Below are 22,484 nucleotides of genomic sequence, written 5' to 3'. Positions count from 1 at the left end.
GAATATAACTACTGTAATACTGCCACCTATGTACAAGAATATAACTACTATAATACTGGCCTCTATGTACAAGAATATAACTACTATGATACTGCCCCCTATGTACAGGAATATAACTACTATAATACTGCCCCCTATGTACAGGAATATAACTACTATAATACTGCCCCTATGTACAAGAATATAACTACTATAATACTGCCTCCTATGTACAAAAATATAACTACTATAATACTGCCCCCTATGTACAAGAATATAACTACTCTAATACTGCCACCTATGTACAAGAATATAACTACTATAATACTGCCCATATGTACAGGAATATAACTACTATAATACTGCCCTCTATGTACAAGAATATAACTACTATAATACTGCCCCCTATGTACAGGAATATAACTACTATAATACTGCCCCCTATGTACAAGAATATAACTACTATAATACTGCCCCCTATGTACAAGAATATAACTACTGTAATACTGCCACCTATGTACAAGAATATAACTACTGTAATACTGCCCCCTATGTACAAGAATATAACTACTGTAATACTGCCCTCTATGTACAAGAATATAACTACTGTAATACTGCCCCCTATGTACAAGAATATAACTACTATAATACTGCCCTCTATGTACAAGAATATAACTACTATAATACTGCCCCCTATGTACAGGAATATAACTACTATAATACTGCCCCCTATGTACAAGAATATAACTACTATAATACTACCCCCTATGTACAATAATATAACTACTATAATACTGCCCCTATGTACAAGAATATAACTACTATAATACTGCCTCCTATGTACAAAAATATAACTACTATAATACTGCCCCCTATGTACAAGAATATAACTACTGTAATACTGCCACCTATGTACAAGAATATAACTACTATAATACTGCCCATATGTACAGGAATATAACTACTATAATACTGCCCTCTATGTACAAGAATATAACTACTATAATACTGCCCCCTATGTACAGGAATATAACTACTATAATACTGCCCCCTATGTACAAGAATATAACTACTATAATACTGCCCCCTATGTACAAGAATATAACTACTGTAATACTGCCACCTATGTACAAGAATATAACTACTATAATACTGGCCTCTATGTACAAGAATATAACTACTATGATACTGCCCCCTATGTACAGGAATATAACTACTATAATACTGCCCCCTATGTACAGGAATATAACTACTATAATACTGCCCCTATGTACAAGAATATAACTACTATAATACTGCCTCCTATGTACAAAAATATAACTACTATAATACTGCCCCCTATGTACAAGAATATAACTACTCTAATACTGCCACCTATGTACAAGAATATAACTACTATAATACTGCCCATATGTACAGGAATATAACTACTATAATACTGCCCTCTATGTACAAGAATATAACTACTATAATACTGCCCCCTATGTACAGGAATATAACTACTATAATACTGCCCCCTATGTACAAGAATATAACTACTATAATACTGCCCCCTATGTACAAGAATATAACTACTGTAATACTGCCACCTATGTACAAGAATATAACTACTGTAATACTGCCCCCTATGTACAAGAATATAACTACTATAATACTGCCCTCTATGTACAAGAATATAACTACTATAATACTGCCCCCTATGTACAGGAATATAACTACTATAATACTGCCCCCTATGTACAAGAATATAACTACTATAATACTACCCCCTATGTACAATAATATAACTACTATAATACTGCCCCTATGTACAAGAATATAACTACTATAATACTGCCTCCTATGTACAAAAATATAACTACTATAATACTGCCCCCTATGTACAAGAATATAACTACTGTAATACTGCCACCTATGTACAAGAATATAACTACTATAATACTGCCCATATGTACAGGAATATAACTACTATAATACTGCCCTCTATGTACAAGAATATAACTACTATAATACTGCCCCCTATGTACAGGAATATAACTACTATAATACTGCCCCCTATGTACAAGAATATAACTACTATAATACTGCCCCCTATGTACAAGAATATAACTACTGTAATACTGCCACCTATGTACAAGAATATAATTACTATAATACTGGCCTCTATGTACAAGAATATAACTACTATAATACTGCCCCCAATGTACAGGAATATAACTACTATAATACTGCCCCCTATGTACAGGAATATAACTACTATAATACTGCCCCTATGTACAAGAATATAACTACTATAATACTGCCTCCTATGTACAAAAATATAACTACTATAATACTGCCCCCTATGTACAAGAATATAACTACTCTAATACTGCCACCTATGTACAAGAATATAACTACTATAATACTGCCCATATGTACAGGAATATAACTACTATAATACTGCCCTCTATGTACAAGAATATAACTACTATAATACTGCCCCCTATGTACAGGAATATAACTACTATAATACTGCCCCCTATGTACAAGAATATAACTACTATAATACTGCCCCCTATGTACAAGAATATAACTACTGTAATACTGCCACCTATGTACAAGAATATAACTACTGTAATACTGCCCCCTATGTACAAGAATATAACTACTATAATACTGCCCTCTATGTACAAGAATATAACTACTATAATACTGCCCCCTATGTACAGGAATATAACTACTATAATACTGCCCCCTATGTTCAAGAATATAACTACTATAATACTACCCCCTATGTACAATAATATAACTACTATAATACTGCCCCTATGTACAAGAATATAACTACTATAATACTGCCTCCTATGTACAAAAATATAACTACTATAATACTGCCCCCTATGTACAAGAATATAACTACTGTAATACTGCCACCTATGTACAAGAATATAACTACTATAATACTGCCCATATGTACAGGAATATAACTACTATAATACTGCCCTCTATGTACAAGAATATAACTACTATAATACTGCCCCCTATGTACAGGAATATAACTACTATAATACTGCCCCCTATGTACAAGAATATAACTACTATAATACTGCCCCCTATGTACAAGAATATAACTACTGTAATACTGCCACCTATGTACAAGAATATAACTACTATAATACTGCCCTCTATGTACAAGAATATAACTACTATAATACTGCCCCCTATGTACAAGAATATAACTACTATAATACTGCCCCCTATGTACAAGAATATAACTACTATAATACTGCCCCCTATGTACAAGAATATAACTACTATAATACTACCCCCTATGTACAATAATATAACTACTATAATACTGCCCCTATGTACAAGAATATAACTACTATAATACTGCCTCCTATGTACAAAAATATAACTACTATAATACTGCCCCCTATGTACAAGAATATAACTACTGTAATACTGCCACCTATGTACAAGAATATAACTACTATAATACTGCCCATATGTACAGGAATATAACTACTATAATACTGCCCTCTATGTACAAGAATATAACTACTATAATACTGCCCCCTATGTACAGGAATATAACTACTATAATACTGCCCCCTATGTACAAGAATATAACTACTATAATACTGCCCCCTATGTACAAGAATATAACTACTGTAATACTGCCACCTATGTACAAGAATATAACTACTATAATACTGGCCTCTATGTACAAGAATATAACTACTATAATACTGCCCCCAATGTACAGGAATATAACTACTATAATACTGCCCCCTATGTACAGGAATATAACTACTATAATACTGCCCCTATGTACAAGAATATAACTACTATAATACTGCCTCCTATGTACAAAAATATAACTACTATAATACTGCCCCCTATGTACAAGAATATAACTACTCTAATACTGCCACCTATGTACAAGAATATAACTACTATAATACTGCCCATATGTACAGGAATATAACTACTATAATACTGCCCTCTATGTACAAGAATATAACTACTATAATACTGCCCCCTATGTACAGGAATATAACTACTATAATACTGCCCCCTATGTACAAGAATATAACTACTATAATACTGCCCCCTATGTACAAGAATATAACTACTGTAATACTGCCACCTATGTACAAGAATATAACTACTGTAATACTGCCCCCTATGTACAAGAATATAACTACTATAATACTGCCCTCTATGTACAAGAATATAACTACTATAATACTGCCCCCTATGTACAGGAATATAACTACTATAATACTGCCCCCTATGTTCAAGAATATAACTACTATAATACTACCCCCTATGTACAATAATATAACTACTATAATACTGCCCCTATGTACAAGAATATAACTACTATAATACTGCCTCCTATGTACAAAAATATAACTACTATAATACTGCCCCCTATGTACAAGAATATAACTACTGTAATACTGCCACCTATGTACAAGAATATAACTACTATAATACTGCCCATATGTACAGGAATATAACTACTATAATACTGCCCTCTATGTACAAGAATATAACTACTATAATACTGCCCCCTATGTACAGGAATATAACTACTATAATACTGCCCCCTATGTACAAGAATATAACTACTATAATACTGCCCCCTATGTACAAGAATATAACTACTGTAATACTGCCACCTATGTACAAGAATATAACTACTATAATACTGCCCTCTATGTACAAGAATATAACTACTATAATACTGCCCCCTATGTACAAGAATATAACTACTATAATACTGCCCCCTATGTACAAGAATATAACTACTATAATACTGCCCCCTATGTACAAGAATATAACTACTATAATACTACCCCCTATGTACAATAATATAACTACTATAATACTGCCCCTATGTACAAGAATATAACTACTGTAATACTGCCACCTATGTACAAGAATATAACTACTATAATACTGCCCATATGTACAGGAATATAACTACTATAATACTGCCCCCTATGTACAAGAATATAACTACTATAATACTGCCCACTATGTACAAGAATATAACTACTATAATACTGCCCCCTATGTACAAGAATATAACTACTATAATACTGCCCCCTATGTACAAGAATATAACTACTATAATACTGCCCCCTATGTACAAGAATATAACTACTATAATACTGCCCCCTAAGTACAAGAATATAACTACTATAATACTGCCCCCTATGTACAAGGGTGCCCAGGATATATTGTAGAAAATCTTGTGTCAAAGTAGAAATATACTGGATATGCAATATATTTCTACTTCGACTATAATACTGCCCTTATGTACAAGAATATAACTACTATAATTTTAAAGACAAAAAGAAAATAAAAAGACAGCTCACCGATAGCAGGTTTGGAATACTGTAAGAGACAGCCGAGTGTTAGAACCCTCCATTTTTCTTGTCTTGTTCCCCCCACCAATACAGACAGCTAGCCCCCCTCTCTTTCTCTCTATCCTCACTTAGGCAGCCCCACTGTGTACTACCCCCTTTTTACACAGCAAACCCACCCATGCTCCCAGGTCTTGCCTTCCCCCTGCCCCCAGGTCTAGTTCCACCCCTCCCTGCCCTCAGGTCTTGCCCCCCCCCCCTCTGCCCCTAGGTCTAGTTTCCCTCTCCCAGCCTCCAGATCTAGTTTTCCAGTTCTTACTGTCAGCAGCCCTGTTCCCCATGTTGTTGCATAGAGGAGAAGCCAGAGGTTCATGTGATGATGACATCTTCAGAGGTCCTTAAGCTTCCCTGCTGTTTTTACAGCAAGGTTCTGCACAGGTCCTACTGCACGCGTTTTATCTCATTTTTGCTGTGAATTGCGGGCTGCATTACCCATGGGCTGCGAGTTGTGCACCCTTTACCTAATCACACTAACTTGCTGGTGTGTGCCCACTGAAAAAGCATCAGTTCTTCATTTATCAGGTAATGGCTTATTTAAATAAATAAATAATTATGCAAATGCGCTTCTGGGGCTGTTGTTTAAGTCACAGGAGCCCCTTCTCACTCCATTGGCTGGTAATTATGCACACCTCCCTTCAGCATCCCTTATGCCCGCCTCTGTCCTCCCTTCTCCAGCCAGAGAGCGCATGCGCGGTCGTCTCATCGTTGTGTCGCCTGCCACACAATGATGAGACTAAAGATGAATGAATCTATTTTAAGTGTAATTATGTTAAGTAATGGTAAAACAGGTATGGGAGCCCGGCCTGACCCCCTCTCGACTTTAATTTTTTTTTTTTTTTTGTGGCGCTGCTTGGGAATCCAACAGTTTTCTGTTGTTTCTATTTTCCATCTCGTTTTAAAGGTGCGATTTGTGGCACAATATTCAAGCAGCTTAAAGGAAGTTTAGGGACTTCTAAACTTTTAGTCTGTGCAACTTCCTCCAAAATGGACTGATAGGAAAATGGACTGTGACTGCATAGAGCTTTGGAATCTCCTGTTTCTCCATTAGGCCAGGGTATCATTTTGGAGAATTACATCTATGCTGTATTTATTCCAGTATGTCCAGTAGTTTAACATATTTAGTGCCAAAATCTGCCCGATGGGGTGTTCCAAACCCCTGTTCCAAAAATATAGCTTTCACCAATGCAAATAAAAGTTAAAAATGATGGTTTAAGCAGAACATAAGCCTCTCTATAAGTGCCCTAACTACCTCTCACAACCTTCACATGCCACTTATACTGCAGGCTTCCAATAATGTGGCAGAGAAGCCATTGATCTCTCAGGGACCTCGGATAACTCCATTCTTCGTCTGGCCTAAAGGGATGCTTTTCAGTCATTAAAGATGGGACTGCGGTGATGAAGGAAGGACGAGAAGATCTGTCTGCCATTAAGGTTCATGTCTAGTGCAGGTAGTTTAGCAGGAGTTAATAGAGGGGAGAAACTGTAGGAACTGAGCTCTTTCGAATTTTCTTCTAAAAGGTAAAGAGCGTCATATACTCATTAGACAAAGTTCAACTCGGCTGTTGAAGCGGCAATGAGGACAAGGATGTGGATTAATTATTTATTTTTGTCAATACTAAGTCGAATCAATACTGACCAAAAAACATCATATTCGTTGTAAAGACTATAAAAATAGACAATATTTTCCATTAACGTTCTGTTAAACACTGGTCTATAGAGGCATCTACTAATGTGCCTATAAGTGGAGTACTCATGGACCCCGATGCTCAGTCACTATTCACACAGCCAGTTCCCTACTTAGTTATTCTCCGTTTCCTGCAGAGCAGCAACTTGAAGTAGCATTTGCTCAGATTTTGGACTACATGTCATGAATGGTATTGTTGAGCTGGTACTTACTTCTTCTCCACAGGAGACCATATGATCCTGGTGGCTTATTCAAGTCTACATTTGTTTCCCTACTAAATGCTTCTAGATCCATTGATCATTCACACCTGCTTTTACAGCAAAGTGGTAGGTTTATCACTTCCCCGATGCTGTGCTATGACGTTGTTTTTAATGTGTTAATCAAAATCAAGATCTGCTTTTTATATGAAGCCAATTCCCTCCCTGGTGCCTAAGAGTTACTTCACAGTGTGTTCCCAGATTATCCATTCCAGTCCTTTGTTCCTGTGTACGCTGCCTTTAGCCACTGTTTGTGTGTTTGATGCCAGATCTGTGTCACTCCTGGTAAACCTAGATGCAATATCACAATATAGGAGTATAACTGTATAGAAGTAGAGATTTGTAAAGTGGGTGGCCAGTGGATAGTCGCGCTGCTCTTTTTGTCAGGATTCAGTGTATCGATAAAACATTATATGCATAGTAACAATTGTTCACTAAATTAAAGACATTTATTTTGCATAAAAACAGTATAGTTTAAGAATTCATCAGTATAAAATTGGACGACGCGTTTCGGGTGGATTAACCCCTTCTTCAGGTCCACAAGGTTCTCTTTGTGTGTCAGAAATCGAATGTACAACTCTTTTTCTGGAAATGAGTACTGTTTTATGGACACTTTAATGCGCTGAGCTGAAATGTGGGCCAGTTGTCATGTATCAGATGGATATGTCAACCTGCGGTGATGGTTGCTTGGTCCGGTTAGATCAGCAGCAGCGGTAAACCCGCTGCTGCTGATCTAACCGGACCAAGCAACCATCACCGCAGGTTGACATATCCATACTGTTTTTATGCAAAATAAATGTCTTTCATTTAGTGAACAATTGTTACTATGCATATAATGTTTTATCGATACACTGAATCCTGACAAAAAGAGCAGCGCGACTATCCACTGGCCACCCACTTTACAAATCTTTATACATCAGGACCTGTTCCTGCAAACCAGAGGACACAGCAGCTAGAAACAATACTCTTTACACAACTCTAATATCTCTTGCACTCCCCTCTACATCCTAGGAGCGCGGTGAAACCCTTCCAATAACCATGTATAGAAGTAGATAATGGCCAAGTGGTATACATATAACAATTACCATATGTTTTGTAGATTGTGTTAATGATTTGTTTCTCCTTACAGAATCTTACAACAGTAAGCACACCCCTTGCATTTTTGGATATGTACATTTATTTCCTGGTCACTGAAAGTTCAACATGGCACCTCACAGCAAAGTGCTCTGTGAGGATATCTACATTAAGATGGTCTAGGCCAGTGGTGGCGAACCTATGGCACGGGTGCTGGAGGCGGCACTCTGAGCCCCTTCTGTGCGCACCCAGCACAGAATTACCAGATAGGACTCAAGGCTTCCTCCTGCAGTCCAAGACAGCCCAGATCAGGCAACGCTCAGTGCTATTTTAAAGTGATACCTACTTGGCTGCCAGTGAGAAGGTGTGGACAGAGATGGGGACCGTTGGAGCTCCTGCTTTGGGTCCCCCAATTCTTCCTCTTTAGGAGACCCTTGAGGGAAGCTACCATCCAATACGATTGAAACTTGTGATACAGCAGAGATCAATAAGTTACTGCTCAAATTGTCATGTTGGCACTTTGCGACATAAAAGTGAGTTTTGGTTGTAGTTCGGGCACTGTGCATCTAAAAGGTTCGCCATCACTGGTCCAGGCTGTAAGATTTCCAACACCCTGAAACAAGTTATACAAGACGGAGGACATGGATTACTGGAACCAAGTTCTGTGGTCTGATGAGAACAAGATAAACTTATTTGGTTCTGATGGTGTCAAACGTGTGTGATTGCAACAAGGTGAAGGACTACAAAGATAAATGTATTGTCCACGGTCCATCATCGTGTTAGGTGTGTCATGGTTGGTGGCTCCATGGCGCTATAGTTCTTTGAAGGAACCGCAAAAGTCAACATTCTTTGTGAAATACTCAAGCAGAGCATGATCCCCTCCTTGCTGAAGAAACTGTGGCTTGCTGGATGAGCATGTCTCCAAACCTATACCCTATTGAGAATTGTTGGCACATATTCAACAGAAGGTCCATTGATCTGTGATGTTGTCATGGAGGAGTGGAAGAGGATTCCAGTAGCAACCTATGGATCTCTAGTAGACTTCATGCCCAAGAGTGTTAGGTTAGCTGGAAAATAATGGTGGGCACACAAAAAATTGACAGTTGACCATTGGCACAATTTGGCCATTTTCACTCCAGTTATTTTGAGTTATTTTGAGATCACACTCAGATCACAGGTCATACAACCTGTACACTGGCTACCTTATATTATGTCATATCTTCAGTGTTCATCCATAAGAAGATATTATAAAATATTTCCATACATGTGAGGGGTGCACTCACTTTTGTGATATACCCTATATAGAAAATTATTACTGAAAATCTATAAAGCAAGGTGTTTTACCTCTCTTAATTTTTCATATACCATTTAGAACCTGGCACTTGATTTGACTATACTGTTAGTCTATTGTCCGTGTACTAAACAGAAAACATACAAGGTCCCTTCGTTATCTTTCCAGTCTATAGATTCTCCTTAAGGCTTTGAAGGTTTTTCACATAACAATGCTGATTCCAAGCCTTTATAGTCTTAGCAGTAACAAGGCTATACAGTACACATTCAAGTAACAGAGATGTGACCGGAGAGCTGAGGCTCCCCAGACGACTAGTGAGAGATACAATCCATTTTGCCTTGTAATTCTTAATATTTAAAACAAGCATATCCAGTCACTAGGCGCGATACATATTTAACCAATTTGGGCAGTAAGATGTGCTGGTCTATGTCTAACCCATCACACGTGTGTAATATCTGCAAATCTGTGGATCTATTAAATGTGTACACCAGGACGTTACTTGAATATAAGATCATTTAATAATATTTCAAAATAATATAAGTGATGTGTCCCAAGGTTCAGCCCTCTAATATTTATCATATTTATTAACCCCTTCCAACGTGTGACGTCCTGTCCATCACAGCCAGCAAAGCTGCCTCAGGAGTGAAAATGCATTGAATTTGCCCAAAAAACGTGCAGGAAAAACTGAGACACTGAAGAAACTCTGATTGAAAACGGATTGAACTCTGATGCAAAATGTCAGTTTTTCACTGACCAAATCCTATGACACTATTAAATATATGTATGTCCACTACAAAAATGTGGTGAAAAGTTGTTCCATGGAAAATCCCTTCAAACGACAAGAGAGAAAACACAATCTTCAGAGACAACATGGCTTCTTTACCACAAGAGACATAAATCTGTGGAATAGACTGCCTAAGGAGCTTTCTAAATTAAAAAAAAAATTCCCCCACTAAACTACTAGGCCACTCAGGAAGGGGATGAAAAGTCCTTTCCAGAATACCCTCTTTTATGTAAAATCTCACCCATTTACCTATAAAAAAAAATCTCCTTCAAAATTAGGCAAATATGACCCCTTTCATCTCATTTTCACATGAGATGAGTCAAGTTTAGAGGCTGCATGTGGAGTGTAACTTTATAGGTCCCTATCTCCTGTTCTATAGCACCTAGAAACAGCACCTACATATCAGATTAAATGATATACATTTAAATATATTAAATGTTTCTTTGAGTTAAAGAACTGGACATACACTTAAAAAATAGATCTCTATCTACAGCTTAAATTTCCAAGTTTGTTTTTATCTGCATGTATCTTTGTTTCTGTAGCTAACGAAGCCATAAAAAAGTGATCTAAAAGATTATATTCTTATCTTTAATGTGACACAAAAACGCTTGTTTCTAGATGCTACAGAACAGAAGATTGGGCCGTCTGAAGTAACTCTTCCCCTGCAACCATTAAACTTGACTTTTCTCAAGTGAAAATGAGGAGAGTTATATTTGTCTGTGTTTGGTGGATATTTTTTTATAGATAAATGGGTGAGATTTCACATAAAAGAGGGACTTCTAGAAAGGACATTTCATACTCTATTTAAAGGAGCTGGTAGTTTAGTGGGGTAAAACATGGTGGCAGGTTCATTTTAAAGGAAGGCTTTAATGCCATTATACAGGAAACAAACCTCTGTAATCGCATCACGTTTTTGTTTTTTAAACTTATTTCCTTTGGTTAAGTTGTTTTTCATCCCTTGGTTGAGCTTGAGGGACTTGTAAGCAACCATACGTACAATGAGTCCTGTACATGTAGCTAAGGGGGTGGCAGTATGAATCATATGAAGGAGAAAGGCATAATAAAAGTTAGCATTGGATTTGGATTGGTCTGTGCAGTGACAGTAAGGGTTAGGAATAATTGTTATTTAAGTAATTGGGGTTTTTATCATTATGTTTTCTGGATTCTTGTACTACTTTTGAGTCTTTTTTCTGTTGCAGTCAAGTTAAGACAAAAGTCTAAAAAATTAGTACAAAAACAGACAATGTAGTTATTAATCTCTACCCCATTGTCTCTCTCATTTTCCTGGATCTTCCAATGAAAGTAAAAACACAAAAAAAACCATGTGTCACCCCTGCACAGGCTTGATCATAATAGAATTGGGCCGTAGTTCCCATATTCTCCCTTGAAAGGTGCTGCGCTCCATTTACAGACTGTGGTGCTGAATGAAGATCACTGAATTTATAAAGGTCCAGTATTAGAGCCCAGAATCATTACACATTTATTATCTGTCCCATGGGAAAGTCCTCAATAATGAAACATCTCAGACGTCGCAGTCCCAGACGTATTGTTATCTGACCACAAAATATTTTCTATCATTATCAAATAAATGCCGTACTTTGCAGCAGAAAAACAATTTGATTTTGGCAATAACCATGATACATTGTCCCTGGAACTATATAGACAAAGTACTTCAATCAGAATCTGGAATACAATGTTGAAAGAAATCAACTGCTGTGAACTGGACTGAAGTAAAATAATTACACAAATGTACGGCGTGCCCTTGCCAAGAAGTTAAAAAGGCCCTTAGCAAGACAGCGCTGAGTATTTCTCACTAAAAGGAACGGCGATTAGAATCCGTGAGGAGCCAAGAGCTTAGATATGAGTTAATAAACATTTCATAAACCAAGCAGGATGTACAAAGGAAAGGAAAAAGTGCAGAGAAAAGACTCACACCATCCAAAACTCAACAAACTGTAATGGTCATTTTGCTACAAATGAAAAGAAATACTTCTGTTTGCAGATTCATCCGAAAACTTGAATTCAGAGTGGATTGGCTTCCCTTTCCCCTTCCAAATTTTCCTTACATGGTGCTTCCAAACATCCAATAAATTTAATGGAATCTGTAGATAGTCACAATGGGGGCATTTATTGTTGACTTTACACTGACTTTTTTTCCCACCTTGCTGAGCTTTATTTATGAAGTGTCGGCGTCTCAATATTTGTCCTTTTCCAACAATCGCTTTTGGGCGCAGCTTTAAGATCCTGACACCTTTCCTTCTAATTTACCGCACAATTAGAACAACTAAAAGCTGGTCTATGGAGTTCTATTTGTGGAATAGGGAGACAGTTCTAAATCTTTTTTGGTCCTGGGCCAATTGATTAACCGCTTGCACCACAATCTAACATCCCAGTGTAAATGACATCATGATTTATATTTCAAAAAAATGGGACCCTGTACCAAAATTGAAAAATTCCCACATTTATATCTACTGACACTTCCTTTGCCTTAGTTTTTGTTATGTTATGTTTTGTCTACTATGCCTTATGTCTGTGCACCATCCTCCATACATTTTAGAAGTTTAGCAGGTCCTGAGCAGGCAGCAGCAGTGAGCAAGTGGAGGGAGAGGGAAAGTCTAAGACAATATGGTCAGAGAGGCAGCTAGACACTAAGGTCTCTGAGATGAAACTGTACAGGAGAACGTTCCCCTCATACTAATGGCCTGGCATTGCAGGCACTAACTTCTGCCAACTCAATCTCCAAACCGACTAAGCTGAGTCACATTGCACATACTACAGAATGAAGCTCTACCTATGTTCTCACTGCAGGACAGCTTCCTGTTGTGAGGAGGAACAGGGGGCTGCTGGGTACTTTTAAGAAGGCACAGACATTTTAGGCAACAGCACAAGTTACAGAAGCTAAAAAATGCAGCAGACTTTAATTATTATGCTTATGCTGCCCATTTATTTAATGCACCCTGTTGTCCTGAGGCCACAGCCTCAACTAGCCTCTGCAAAATTCCTAAAGTCACTATCCATATTTAGAAGAAAACCAGGGGTGTCACTAGGAGAGAGAAGGCCTTCCTACCCCCTCAAAAATATACATATTTGTATACTCACACATTTATATACTCAAAACTTTCACATATCTGTCCCAGTAGCTGCTGACCACATGGGGAAAGTACACAGCAGAAATCAGAGATGTTCCCTGCCCTGACATCTGAGTGGCCGCTTCATGCTGTGTACTGTGGAAGATGTGCACGCATATGTATAAAATGGTGTACATCTTCTATTCTTCAGTATGTCAGTTTGAATGCCGGGCCCCCCGGAAACTATGGGCCCCATAACAGCTGCTGTAGTTACACCTCTGAAGACCATAATGCTAAGAGAGAAAATTAAAAGCTTCCAAGCCCAGTACTAACTCTTTGTCTTCAAGAAACTAAAAAATAATAAAATTGGATGACATGTTTCATATCTGCTTTGCATTTTTTCTAGAATCTTAATTATCTTTTTAAAAACTGAATGATGCTTATAGACAACCATTTATTCTTCATAAAAAAAGATTAATATTGCTCAAAGTATGTAATGTGCACTGGTTATAATCCACATATTGTATAGCAGTAAAATAGAAGAAAAAAGACCTACAAATTCACTACAACACCCTCACATCTGAGACCTCCTATTTATGATACTTGCATCTTAGGATGCGTCCACGCATTCAGTTTTTCAGATGCAGTTTTTAATGCCAAAACCAGGAGTTGAGTGAAAATAGAGGAGGAGTAGCACTTCTTAATGATAGTCCTCACCCATTATGGTCCACACCTGATTTTGGCTTCAAAAACTGCATCTGAAAAACTAAACGTGTGGATGCACCCTTATACCTAAGAGAATGTCTAAGTGATTATCTGTATTTCGAAATATAGATAGGATTAACTAAACACTTAACACATGAGATCCACTCCTGGAAAAAAGTTGAACTTCTCTTTTTCATACCACCTAATCCACAGCAGAAAGTGGCAATAGGGTGACTCTGGACCCCGTCATACCTTAGTCTAAATGTATCTCCCTCCCTGGTCATGTCAAACTTTGTTACATCTATACTGCAACATTTTACTTGGATCAGACAGAAGCTTTCCAAACTCTCCATTTGCTCTAAACCTGGTCAGATCTAATCGTATTACTGCCGGCTACTTTTCTGCTGATGCCTATAAAGGACAATCAGTGAATATAGTAGAATATTTCTTTACTGATACATAAATCTACATGGATAAGGACTGTATCCCACTGCTCAAGTAACATATATGTATCCAATACATTTTCTGGCAATAAACTGGCACTATAGCTTCACAAACAAGGCAAAAACATGCTATTCCTGGGATATAGTTGCATTGATAAGACTATATAGTAAGGGCGATATGTGTTACTCACCCATTCTGGTGTTTCTCACTCAGTTCAGCAATGCAGCTGGAGTGTCAGGGGATGCAGAAGTATTTCCTATTCAGTTTGCCTTTGCCTCAATATTCTGCACATGTCCTCTATTTATTCCAAATTACAAGCCTTCTTTTGAGAAGTCTGTCTCCTGTTGTAAGAAGAGATGTGTATGGCTTAGCTTTATAGAGCTTACAAGCATTGAAGAGTCAAATGCAGTTTCTTTTCCAGCAGAAGCTTCCCAGGAAGTGCTTGTCAGCATGAAGCCTCTGGACTAGAAACATCCAGAGGGAGGAGGTCTTTGTAATGTTTTTACATCTGATAGTTTAGCTGGTTCACCCTAGTTCCATATAATTGGCCTAAATGTCAGATGTCAGCAGGTAAGAGTCACAAAAATCTAATTATTCCCAAAATTGTGCATACCGTAGGATCTGAACACTAACTTTGTCCCAGGTATGGGTGTCATCGATATTTACGAGTACAGAAGTATTCATCCCACTTTTCAACTGATATTGATCCTCTAATGTAACCTACATTTCTTGCAATGTCTCTGGTTTAGCAGATTTTCATCAGGTCAGATGCAGCAAGTTCTGTGACACAAATCACCTATGGCCCAGTTCACAGCTGTGTTTGGACCTCCATTATTATTTTCAATCACTAAAATGATAATAAAAAAAAGGTCATTGATTTCATTGGCCTTTTAAAGGAAAACTACCACCAGGATGAAAGATTGTAAATTTGTTTAATTAACATATTAACTCATATAGAGTCAAATAAGGCCCCTTTACGAACCCATAAATTCATAAAATTGTTGTGTTAACTGCATAGAAGAAAAAATACAGCATCAGAACCAAGATCAGTAGAAAAATAGAGCACCAGAACCTACTCCATGAACCGCTTCATGACGGCATCTGGGGCAATAAGCCAGGTAGATTTTTAAACTTTATTTTATTCTCAAAGGTGCAAGAGAGTTTATTACATGTTTGTTTTGTGGGGCTCAGAAACTACAGGAACCTGTCACTAGGTTTCTAGGTCAATCTTTAAAGTAGTTAGGTAAAGTATTTATTACACACAAAAACCAAATCTTGAACCTTACCTATTGGGAAAATTGGGGTACATGCTTTATATTATTTGTCATTTTACATCTTCCCTTTTATCTACTGTACAGACACTTAAGTCAAATGATGTCCATGCTAGGGCAACCTAAGGGAGTAATAGTGGCAAGAAAAGTCAGCTTCATGCTTCGAAGCAGGGTGCGAAACGCGCATTGGGGTGTCGGACTGTGTGATTCTAGCAGGGTATCATGGCGTCTGGTGGGTATTTGCTTGTTGCATTGAGGTAGTCATAATTCGATGGTCCAGAGACTTATGTTTGGAGTCATTAGCATTTACAGCTTGATACTGTGTCTTATTACCTGGTCTTTCATCTGGTTTATGGCCTGAGGTATTAAAGGATTGTCACCAGCGCCTTTATTTATATGTATATAATGCCCTCCTAGTAATTCACATTGTCCGTGTTCTTTGTTATTTGTTTTTATATGTCCTTTTTAACCCCTTCCCGCTCACCGTCCAATAGTGACTTAGCGTTCAGCGTCCGATATATCAGACGCAGAGCTGATGCCGGTTCAGCTCAAGATCTAAGCCGAACCGGCATCAGGAAACACGGGGTGCCAGCTGTAACATATAGCCGGCACCCCAGTGTAACACCCACGGTCGAAGTGAGCCCCGATCGTGGGTGTCTAACCCGTTAAATGCCGCAATCAGCACGCAAAAAAAGTTCCTAAATTTCCAACAATAGGTGATACCAACCCCAAAATGGTAACACTGGAAAAAGCATCTCATCCCGCAAAAAAATGCCATCACATGACCCCAATAATGAAAAAGCTAAAATTTTATAGCCTGCAAAAGGGGCCAATGAGGAAACTAAAATCCTGGCAGCTGCAGGGCGCTCCTTCCCTTCTGCGCCTCGCTGTGCACCCATGAAACAAGTAACGGCCACTTGTGGGGGGGGGGGGGGGGTCTCTGTACTCGGGGGAGAAATTGCAGAACAAATTTTATGGTAGGTTTTCTCTTTTTATCTTTTTAGAAATGTGTCAATTTTAGGGCTAAATGAGCATATAACCGACAAATTTTGACCATTCTAAATGTCACCTCCATTGTGATTCAATTACTATGAAGATCTGAAGGGGTTAACAATCTTCCTAAAAGCTGTTTCTGATAGTTTGAGGGCTGCAGATTTGAAAATGGGTTGGTTATATAGGGGGTTGTGATGCTAAATATGTAAAATTTCATTCAAAACGGTATTAATCCCCAAAAGAGTAAATTCTGGAAATCTGGAAAAGCGATATTCGATTTGTAAGCTGTGCGACATCAAAATAAATTATCCAGACATTTCAAAAATTATGAAAATGTAAAGTAGACAAATGGGAAATGTTATTCAGCAACTTATTTAGGTGGCAAATCTATCTGCCTGAAAACGCAATGATTTCAAATTTCGAAAATGGCAAATTTTTCAAAAAACTCATCATTTTTTCTTTTTTTTTTTTTGTAAATAAACACAAAACTTATCAGCCAAAATTTACCACTAACATGAAGTGGAACATGTGGGGAAAAAACAATCTCAGAATCGCTTTGATAAGAAACATTGTTTAAAAGTTATAACCATATAAAGTGACGCAAGTCAGAATCCAAAAAATGGGACTGAGCCTTAACCTACAAAATGGTTAATGAAATTTTTTTTAATTGTACGTTTTGATGTAATACAAAGATGTGATACTTTCTTTGAATTAGTTTACATGTGTGCTCTCTTATGGAGGTTTAGTAGGGATTCAAGCTGAAGGCCAAGTCTGGAATGTGGAGATATATACACCTGCAAGCACAAAGCCAATTTTTGCCAAAAATATATGAAATCTTTATTACATAATAAATTTCATTAATAAAACACAAATTCCACAGAGGGGGGAACACAAACGGTTAGTGAGGATATCACACAGGAACATTAAAAGCATGAGCCACAGGGAGAGTAAAAATAGTCAATAATCAAGGGTCATATCGCATGAGTTTGAGGGTGATCATACAATTAATGCAAAGAATATATAGCAAAAAATATAACAAAAATATAGCAAAAAAAGTGCACCAAATGCTGGCGGTATTGTCCAGGATGCCAATACATCCTTTTTAACACATAAAGTGCTCAGTGCATGTGCAAATAATGCGATATTAACATACCCATATTCGTATTATGCCTCCCGTCTGCCATGGGTGAATTCCCCGACGCGCGTTTCGGCGCTAGCCTTCGTCTGGGGGTGTTGATGTGGAGATATACTGAATATGATAATTACTTAGACGTGTAAAAGAAAGAACAAAAATAGAGTATACCTCAAAACTCCTGTTCTTTGTGCCCGAAAACAGATTGCGGTTCACTACTCTATACTGCTACCCTTGAAACGAAGATTATTAAGTCCAAATCCTGTTTTATGAATTTTTTTATAATATTTTAATGGTATTTATAATAAAGTAATCAACAATCAGTCCAGATTCTGCTGCTGCATGTTATCAGACTCATAAGACTGCACATTTTAAAAAGTAAACACAAAATAATTTTAGGGGAGAAAACTTTCATACTTTCTCATGTAGTGAACATGAACATATGATAAGTTATATGGAGGCATATTATAGTCCTATAATTCTCTAGGGCAGTGATGGCAAACCTTTTAGAGACCGAGTGCCCAAACTACAACCAAGATACGCTTATTTATCGCAAAGTGCCAACACAGAGATTTAATTTGTGGTTTATACTCTCTGCTCAGTCACAGTTTTCATTGATACCAGCACCTGAGGACACCAATAAAGCAGAAAATAGTCCCAGTTACAGCTTTCACTTTAAAATATCTCTGTGCACAGCAAGTCCTGGGCTGTCTGGGACTGCAGGAAGATACCTGGAGTCATCTCTGGTGATGGCCTGAGTGCCCACAGAAAGGGCTCTGAGTGCCACCTCTGGCACCAGTGCCATAGGTTAGCCATCACTGCTCTAGGGGTTCTATGTTATAGATCTGTGCAGCACGGACCCATAGTACATTATCCTTAGTTTAATTATTGTGTTAATAATACCCAGAACAGAAGAACTCAATAAGACATGAATAACTGATGCTTGTTAAAAAAAATTCATAAATTATTGAGAAGGAATAATTATAATATATATTAATCATTTATAAACTTTCATATATAGTAATTTGGACAGGAGTCTTATAATGATCTAATCACACTTTAGAAACATATGCATTTTTTTCTAGTGCATCTGTTTTCTTCAGCGCCACCCCATTGCACAATGATTGGAATCCATTAGAGAAAGAAGGTGTAGAAAGAACTGAGAAGGTCATTTTCATGAAGATAAAACTGGGATGTTCTTTAAAATGAGAGACCACTAGGAAACAGAAACATCTGAAAATCGTATAAAGTGCCCTACACAGTGCTGTTTGTAGATCATCTGTTCAGGCAAGGGCTCAGTGGGAGAATGAGGTTCCCAAACTAATGACATATATGCATCATGGACCTACATGACTATGGCTAGTGTTAGCAGGTTTCATCCACATTTTAAAAATGTGCTGAGACCTCAGTCTCCTTTCTTCACTCACTTTCTAACACTCCTAGTGTTAGAGGATTTTGGATGCAATTCCGTTAAGTCCCAGATGACCACAAAGTGTGCCTTCTACTGGTGAACCCCGGATGAGTTTCAGTGCACAGCGGAGCATGCTCTCTTCACTTAGACCCTTTACTGCGCCAAAAAAGTGTGGCAAAATTCTAAGCGTTTACCGACTCAACGCTTCTCCATGAGTCCTTACTTCCCTTCCCCAATGGCTGTTTATCCATATAAATCCAACTGTCCCATATTGCATTGAATTCCACACAATAAGGGTCAGTTGGGTGCAATTTTTATTTATTATTTTATTAGGTTTTGGCTCATTGTTTACTTTACTGCACAACTGACCTCTGAATCCTGTGGCCTCAGTTGTAATTGTATTTATTAAGTTTCACAGCTATAGAGATATGTCTTTTCATTCATTATTACTTTCCTAAACTTTTATTTTCTGTACCCACTCGCCTTACCAGGTCCTGTGTGACCATCCTGTGTGTTCCCTCTTCTGTACCATAATCTATCTCTAAATGTGAGAGAATCTGTAGAATCAACAGCAAAAATGGGACAAAACTCAGCGGTGAATCCACCAAAAAGAAATTTGGTGATAATAATAATTCCTTTCTTTATATAGCGCACACAAATTATGCACTGCTGCACAGAGCTTGCCAACCTTTCCCCAATGGGGCTCACAATCTAATCAACCTACCAGTAGGTTTTGGAGTGTGGGATGAAACCAGAGGATCCGGAGGAAATCCCACGCAAACACAGAGAGAACATTCAAACTCTTTGCAGATGTTGATTCTGGGACTTGAACCCAGGTCCCCAGCAGTGCAGGGCTGTAATGTTAACCACTAAGCCACCATGCTGCCCTGGTTGATAAAAATCCCTTTATCGTTACTTTAAATAAACATAATCCAGAACATATTACAACACTAAGAAAACACAAAAATATTTCCATTAAAAAAATGGTCAAAAATGTTTTGGAAGTGCATTCACAAATAGGATGAATTAGCGTAAAAGTGTCGGCGTTGTGGTCCTGGATACAATCCTATTGATTCCTTCCACTCTTTTACTCTACAGTATTTTTCTTTGGGAACAGCTATTCATTGCTTTATTACTTTTCCAATACATTTTAAGCTGATTTATTACGTAATTATACCGGAATTCATCACCTGGCACCCAATTATTTTCACATCTCCAGTTTGTTTTTAACGTACAGTATTCTGTCATGTTCACTGTTTTACGATGCAGACTGAAAATAAATTATGCATAGAGAAAAGACAGTGACCCAGCGATAGATGGGATGCAAAGTAACCAGCTCACACCTCTTCCCTGTCAAGGGGCTGAATAAATCGAGCACTGATATATTAACTCCACTATTCCTTACAGGTTGTGGATTGAAAATGGGTGAGGGAAGGGACTAGTGCCCCCAGTATTGTATGGGTGTGACTAAACACTGTAACACTATGGAGATTGCGACTTAGTCTTCACCAATAGACAATTAGAAATAAACACGTTTGATAAAATAATAAAACACACATAATAAATCTCTGTGTATTATACCAGTATTTCCTTTATATCTGGAGAAACAAAGAAGTGGAGCCCAGCGGGGACATAGGCAGCATCTACACTGGAGCAGCAAGGGGTTGGGGAGAGGTAAGTGATGGTGGAAATTAGCCTACTAACAAGTTCCCTTTAAAGAGAACCTGTTAGCAGTTATGGGGCCCACTGAACACCACTGATTATCTTATTACAATATGTATTTTTTAAAGGGTAGAGTATACAGTAAAAGGGCATCGTCATACAGTGCAGCAACCACTTACATCTGAAACCCTGCCCTCCTGTGTAACCACCAGGATTTATTTTATTAATGGTCATATGCTTTATACAGTGGGCAATCATGTAATAATTTAAGGTGGTTGAGGAGGTGGTTTAAGGTGATACGAGGAACCTTACATAATTAAATAGATTAGGAAGTGAGTTTATGGGGGCCTGTTTATACTTAAAATGGGCAGGGGAGTCTGCATGTGTTATCAAACTCAGTGGTCTGCATCTGGTGACTGTATATAATTAAATTGTGGGGCTGTACATGGGGCCTGTAAATAAATTAAAGAGTGGGGGCTGTATATAAATAAATAATAGGGGGCTATATATCATTTAATTATGTAGCTCTATAAAAATATATTAGGAGGTAAATATATTAGGGAGCTATATATAATCTTTATTTCTATAGCGCCATCCAGTGTCGGACTGGCCCACCAAAATAGCAGAGGATCCTCCGGTGGGCCCTTGCTCAACCCAATACTGAACCCCAGATATCCAGTAATATGGATATCTGTAATAGTGATATCTTAAAACGACAGTGCTGCCTGAGACTACAGGAGGAATGGGAAGGGGTGGGCAGATCTGAAAATTGTTCCTATTCAGGGGAACCTGAATTTGTCACCCTTTCTTTCTACTGTATTGGTGTTGTTAGGATACTGATACTAAATCTATGACAGAGAAGAGAGCAAGAAGTTACTGCTTAAATTGCTCTTAAATGTTGTTATTGGGATAAATAAGTGGGTTTTGGTTGTAGTTTGTGCACTCACTGTCTAAAAGGTTCGCCATTATTGCCTTAGGGTCATTCTCTTGTCCAGAGCAGGGGAAGGGGTTGTCATCCAGAATATCTATGTACTTGGTTGCATTCATCTTCCCTTCAATTCTAACCAGTTGCCCTGTCCCTGCATCTGAAGCACCCCCCTATAGCATGATGCTGCCACCACCATGTGTCACTGTTGGGATTGTATTTGGCAGGTGATGAGCAACATCTGGTGTTCTACGCCACTTAACGCCAAAAAGTTCAACCTTCATTTCATCAGAGCAGAAAATCTTATTTCTCATAATCTGAGAGTCCAACTGTTTGTGGCTTTCATATGAGGAGAGACCTCCGTCAGAACATTCTGCAATA

The 22,484-nt window shown here is 37.9% G+C and overlaps 1 protein-coding gene across 1 annotated transcript in view; it reads right to left on the bottom strand.

The window, feature by feature from the left end:
* GPM6A (glycoprotein M6A) overlaps positions 1–15,092 on the bottom strand; it is a 162,984-nt gene extending 147,892 nt beyond the window's left edge. Inside the window, exon 1 of the mRNA XM_072123747.1 lies at positions 14,900–15,092. Coding sequence (XP_071979848.1) covers positions 14,900–14,903 — 4 coding nt within the window. The 5' untranslated portion in view covers positions 14,904–15,092. The remainder of the gene's footprint in view (positions 1–14,899) is intronic.
* Between the last annotated feature and the right edge of the window lie 7,392 nt (positions 15,093–22,484).

The sequence above is a fragment of the Engystomops pustulosus genome, chromosome 1 (genome assembly GCF_040894005.1).
Source record: "Engystomops pustulosus chromosome 1, aEngPut4.maternal, whole genome shotgun sequence".
Lineage (NCBI taxonomy): Eukaryota > Metazoa > Chordata > Amphibia > Anura > Leptodactylidae > Engystomops > Engystomops pustulosus.
This window is presented reverse-complemented; position numbering and strand designations above follow the sequence as displayed.